The following is a 5,677-nucleotide window of genomic DNA, read 5'->3' on the forward strand; positions in this document are numbered from 1 at the left end:
GTATTTGTCTTTCTGGGTCTGGGTTACCTCACTCAGTATATTTTCTAGCTCTATCCATTTGCCTGCAAATTTCAAGATGTCATTATTTTTTCTGCTGTGTAGTACTCCATTGTCTAAATGTACTACATTTTCCATATTCGTTCTTAGATCGAGGAACATTTAGGTAGTTTCCAGGTTCTGGATATGATAACAGTGTTTCTGTGAACATAGTTGAGTACATTTCCTTGTGGTATGATTAAGCATCCTTTGGGTATATACCCAAAAGCGGTATTGCAGAGTCTTTTTTTTTTTTTTTTATGATCCACAACAAAGCTTTTATTACAAACAATTAGGGGGGCGGGAGTGTAGCTCATTGGTGGGATACTTATTCAGCATGTGCGAAGCTCTGGGCCCTACATCCAGAGCCACAAGGAAGAAAGCAGGAAGGCAAACTGCCAAAGCTACAGCAAAGGGTCAGTCCTGCTGTTTGGTTCGGGAGGCCTCAGCGTTGGCGCGGAGCACAGCCCCTGGGGAAGGGTATGGGCGCTGCTGGAAGAGGGGCCCAGCTGCTGTCGTGTCGGCGCCTATCTTGGCCTCATTCCTTTTGGGTAGTCCTGTTGACCATGTGCCCCGGGGTGCATCTGAGTACGAGCTGGGATCCATAGGGTCTAATTCTTCATCTTTCCGGCTCGCCGCCTTCTTGCTCTTGGGGTAAGGAGCTAGCTCCTCTCTGCGATGGTGGCGCCGGTCTTTGCCATCTTCCCGGTCTGCCTTGTCATACCCCCGGTCCCGATCTCGTTCCCTGTCCCGATCTCTCTCTCTGTTGTCCACTTTGTCATAGCTCCGCTCTCGATCAGACTTCTCATGGTTTCGGTCTGCCTTCTCATGGCTGCTGTCTGGCTTCTCGTGACTTCGGTCTGACTTCTCATGATTTCTGTCCAACTTCTCATGATTCCGGTCCAACTTGTCCTCAGCCTCAGCATTATTGGTCCTCAGTTTCTTGGCAGATTTGGAAACGACAAAGTTGGGGTCATGTGGTGAGAGCCACGACACGAGGTCTGTCTCGACATTCCAGTAATAGGGGAGTCCACAAGAAGGGTCAAACACCTTGTACCAGTTCGGTGGCAGACCCTCTAACCGGGTGGACTCATAGTCGACAGGATCATCATCATAGTCCTCAGCAATAATCTCTTCCTCTGGCTCGGGCTCCAAATGTTTGAGGATGCCCCTCTTCGCCAAGCGGGTCTGCAGTGCAACCGGGAGCGGCATTGTGGGGCCAGACCTGACTGCACCAGTAGTAGCTCGAAGGACCGAACAAAAGTGCGTGCTAAAAGATGAAAGAAATACGTGGCAGTATGGTCTGAGCTAGCACCACCAGAACTCTACGGAACGGACCAGGACACCGGGACCGGATGCACCCGGTATTGCAGAGTCTTGAGGTAGGTTATTTCCTATGAGAAATTGCCATACTGATTTCCAAGGTGGCTGTACCAGTTTGCACTCCCACCAGCAATGGAGGAGTGTTCCCTTTACCCAACATCCTCCCCAGCATAAGCTGTCATCAGTGTTTTTGATCTTTGCCATTCTAACAGGGCTAAGATGGGATCTCAGAGTTGTTTTGATTTGCATTTCTCTGATAGTTAAGGATGTTGAACATTTCCTTAAGTGTCTTTCAGCCATTTTAAATTTGTCTGCTGAGAGTTCTCGTTTAGATCTGCACCCCATTTTTTAAAGGATTATTTTAACATCATAAAAATGGCAATCTTACCAAAATCAATCTACAAATTCAATGCAATGCCCATCAGAATCCCAGCAAAATTCCTTATAGACCTCAAAAGAACAATACTCAACTTCATATAGAAAAGCAAAAAATCCAAGATATCCAAAACAATTCTGTAAAATAAAGGAACTTCTGGAGGCATCATAATCCCCGACTTCAAACTCAACTACAGAGTTAAAGTAGTGAAAATGCCTGGTATTGGCATAAAAACAGATAGGAGGACCAATGGAACTGAATCAAAGACCCAGATATCAATCTACACACCTATGAACACCTAATTTTTGACAAAGCAAATGATATAAAATGAAAAAAAGAAAGTGTATTCAACAAATGGTGCTGGCATAACTCGACATCAACATGTAGAAGAATGAAAATAGATCCATGTCTACCACCATGCACAAAACTCAAGTCCAAATGGACCAAAAACCTCAACATAAAACCAACCACACTGAACCACATAGAAGAGAAAGTGAGAAATACACTTGAATGCATTGGCACAGGAGACCACTTCCTAAATATAGCGCCAGCAGCACAGACACTGAGAACAACAGTTAATAAATGGGACCTCTTGAAACTGAGTAGCTTCTGTAAAGCAAAGGACATGCTCAACAAGACAAAACAGAATGGGAAAAGATCTTCACCAACCCCACACTGGACAGAACACTAATCTCCAAAATATACAAAGAACTCAAGAAACTGGTCCTCCAAAGAACAAATAATCTGCCCTCCTCTTTCAAAGCATCCCCTGAGCTGTAGAGGCAGGAACTGTGATGAGGATGTACTCATTGGGCCTGAGCTTCCTACAGTTCACTCTCTGTACTGTGTCCTGTTTAGTTTGCTATGCTTGTCTCAATTTGCTGTAAAGAGTGGCTTCTTTGATGAAGGATGGTTGCCCAGACAGAAGACAAGCTATTATGTGAAAGTTGAAAAATTTTTGCACCCCAATTAACCTCTCCACCAACGCAATCATCCAAATCAGACCAAATCAAACCAATTAAAGAAAGCCCAGATTTAATGATGCAAACACTCCTGGGTGGTCTTTCAGGTTCCCAGGGATGGAAACAGGGAAGAAAGACAGGAAAACCACGTGTTTGTTCTCTGCTGGGCAGTTTAAATAGCCTGTGGGAGTGGTCTTGAGCATCTCTGAGGAAGGGTCATGGTTTGGCAGGTTTTCTCAGAGGTGGAGTCTGAACTGAAACAACTCCCAAGGGTGGGGTCTGGGATGAAACTTTTCACCCAAACATTCCAGACTCTTTGCATATAAGGATGCTGGGGGCTGGGGTGACACTTCCAACCTAACAAAAGTGTCTTTCCAAATCTTACTGCCAGAGCCGCAAAAGTCTTGCTGGCTTCAGCAGCAGTGTGCATGCTACTGTTCTGTGAGAATTTTTCTGTCTCTCCGCTCTTTGTGTATTAAGTCACTATAATTGGGAGCAAGATTTAAGGAATTTAACTGTAATCTCTTAAGCAAGATGCTTCTTTACTCCATTTCAAAACATTGTATGTATGAAATATGTAAAATTATTAATGTGTATTTGAAGTATTTATAAATTTATGTATTTTATCAGAAATCCACTTGTGCTAATAACTTCAGATTTTTAATTCCATGCATGTTCGGTAGCATTCTGTCACATGACCATATATACAGGTTCTGTGTTCATTCAGTATCACGTCATGTAACATGCGTTTGGCTCTTATGCCACTTCAGGCACTGCTTCGGTGACATTCACATACATGTTGCCTTCCTAACTTTCAGATTGCCCTAGAGTCCCCACCCAGATCCTGGATGTCCTCCTCTTGGTACCTTTTCCAGAATCTCACTCATTTCAATTCCGCAAGCCTGTGACTCCCTGCTGCCTTTCGACAAATTTGTTCAAGATGTCTAACACTTCCAATCCTCCTAAGTAAAAGCCGGGGTCAGTATTACCTTGACTCTAGCCACTGAGAAGCCCCTTTTTCTTCACACTGGTCATTTGTCCTCATGCCACACTGTACAGCAGAACAATTACTTGGCTTCTGAATATTTTTAGTGAATCGTGATAATTCATAAACACAGTAAATGAGGTAAAAGAGTTCACACAGACCTCACCTCTTCACTTTGACACATCGGAATAGACAGTGTACAGATTTAGCATCAAGGAATCCCATGTTCAGACTTGCTATAATCCAGATAACAGTCACAACAATCCCGCCCATTCGTTTTCCCAAGCACAGCCTCAAGCCTCTTCTAGAACAAAGCGGCAGCAGCTTGCTCTCACATACACAGTGAGTCTCTTTGCTTGAGTTATTCTGCCTTTCCACACTACATTGCTGACCAGTGCACATTCTCCAAATTTAATGACAAAGCTATTGTTCTCCCTCAGTTTAAACAGATATGCTCTCCTTTTTAGTGTAATAGATTTCTTCTTTGATCAATACTAACCAATATTTCAAGGTTATCCCATCCCATAATTCTTCCAAGTTTCCTTAGGAACAGTTATCAAACCCTGTGTAGTATTTTTATTTTGTTTTTTTTATTCTCTCTTCCTAGAATGTAAATATCCTCTAGGCAAAAATCATGTGTGCCTGGAGATTCCATTGTATATCTAGTATTTAACACATTATTGGATTCACACAGGACTCTAAATATGCCTTGCGTTGTCAAACACTGTGTTGTTTTCATGTGTTACTGTGAAACTTATAGCGGATTTTTAATAACACTAAAGCTAAAAGGCTACTTTAGAGAAACTACTAGGAACACTTTACTTCAGGTATTTTATTTCTTATAAACCCATGTATTGTAGATAATGTATCATAGGTGAGGAAAGCGAGCTGCAGGGAAATGAGATGTTTTTGACAATTTAGCTGCTAACGGCAGAGCTGCATTTTAATCCCATTTCCTTCTGATTCTGAACTCGAATCTGCAGAGCTGCCCTAGGGCAAGCACTTTTGATTTACAGATAGTTTCAGATAATCGTTATAAACCCTACAATTAAAATTCTTTGAACTCCGGTGAGCCCCTCTGCCCCATTCCTCCATGGACTGTAACGCCAGGTAGGAAACAACGGATCCTGCCAGGAATATTGCGTTCATGTTATTTGTGTTTCGATTTCCTTGTCACGAAACTGTCTAGAATTATGATTATATATTGCTTTGCTTAAAGACATCTCATCTCCATAAATCTCAGTCCTGAATTACTAGAGTATAATCAATTTGAAGATGTCACATTTAATACATACAGAACTGGTGCATTCCTGGATTTCTGAGTCCCTGAAATGGAGCGGGATACCTGTTTCTAATATTTGGGGAAAGAATGCATGACCAGGAAAGGCATAACCGTGGCATATAATAATAGGACGGGACTTAAGCTGTTCTACAGTCAGCATGCTTAATGTTTAGAGTCAGAAGTCAATGTCCCAAGCAGTCCCTCAGTTGGCACAATGCCAAACAGTCTACTAATGGCATAGCCAGCCTCATGCATATCACCTGAGGCTGTAGCAGAAACACGTTTGAGAGTTCTTGGTCTTTCTAGTAGCAGGCTTGGTTGCTTGGCAATCAGTTTATAGCACACAATGAGCTCAGAGATTCCTCAAGTAAAGGCAGAAAGGCAGAGTATTGCCTTATATGAAATATTATATAACCATTAGAGCATCCTGGGAAAGGGCAGCTCCAGTGACACGAGGAATTCCTGACTGCATCCTCTTCTTGCAAGCTGTGCAAGCTACCTGTGCAGCTTCACCTGCCCATGATGGAACTTGGCAGTGTGAAAGGTAGTGAGACACAGTTCAACAGACTGACAATACACTTTTTAAAATAAGACAAAAACTCATTAAAATTTCCAAGAGGCAAATAACAAGAACAGCTGTTTGTCTTTCCATGATTTGAATATCTCATCTTGCATTTTATAAAAAGCAGCTAAATGAACGACTCTAGTGTCAC

The 5,677-nt window shown here is 42.5% G+C and overlaps 1 protein-coding gene across 1 annotated transcript; it reads right to left on the bottom strand.

Moving 5' to 3' along the window:
- Positions 1–296: 296 nt before the first annotated feature.
- LOC121445344 (polyglutamine-binding protein 1-like) lies at positions 297–1,384 on the bottom strand. The gene has a single exon (XM_041647433.1). It carries the CDS (start codon positions 1,246–1,248, stop codon positions 454–456), a length of 795 nt encoding a protein of 264 aa, XP_041503367.1. The 5' UTR covers positions 1,249–1,384; the 3' UTR covers positions 297–453.
- Positions 1,385–5,677: the final 4,293 nt, after the last annotated feature.

Source organism: Microtus oregoni, unplaced genomic scaffold (assembly GCF_018167655.1).
Source record: "Microtus oregoni isolate MIOR12 unplaced genomic scaffold, Mior012 000177F_ref0000224, whole genome shotgun sequence".
Classification (NCBI taxonomy): Eukaryota; Metazoa; Chordata; class Mammalia; order Rodentia; family Cricetidae; genus Microtus; species Microtus oregoni.

Coding starts and splice junctions, on each gene's coding strand:
- LOC121445344 (XM_041647433.1), bottom strand. CDS start 1,248: ATGCCGCTCCCGGTTGCACTGCAGACCCGCTTGGCGAAGAGGGGCATC.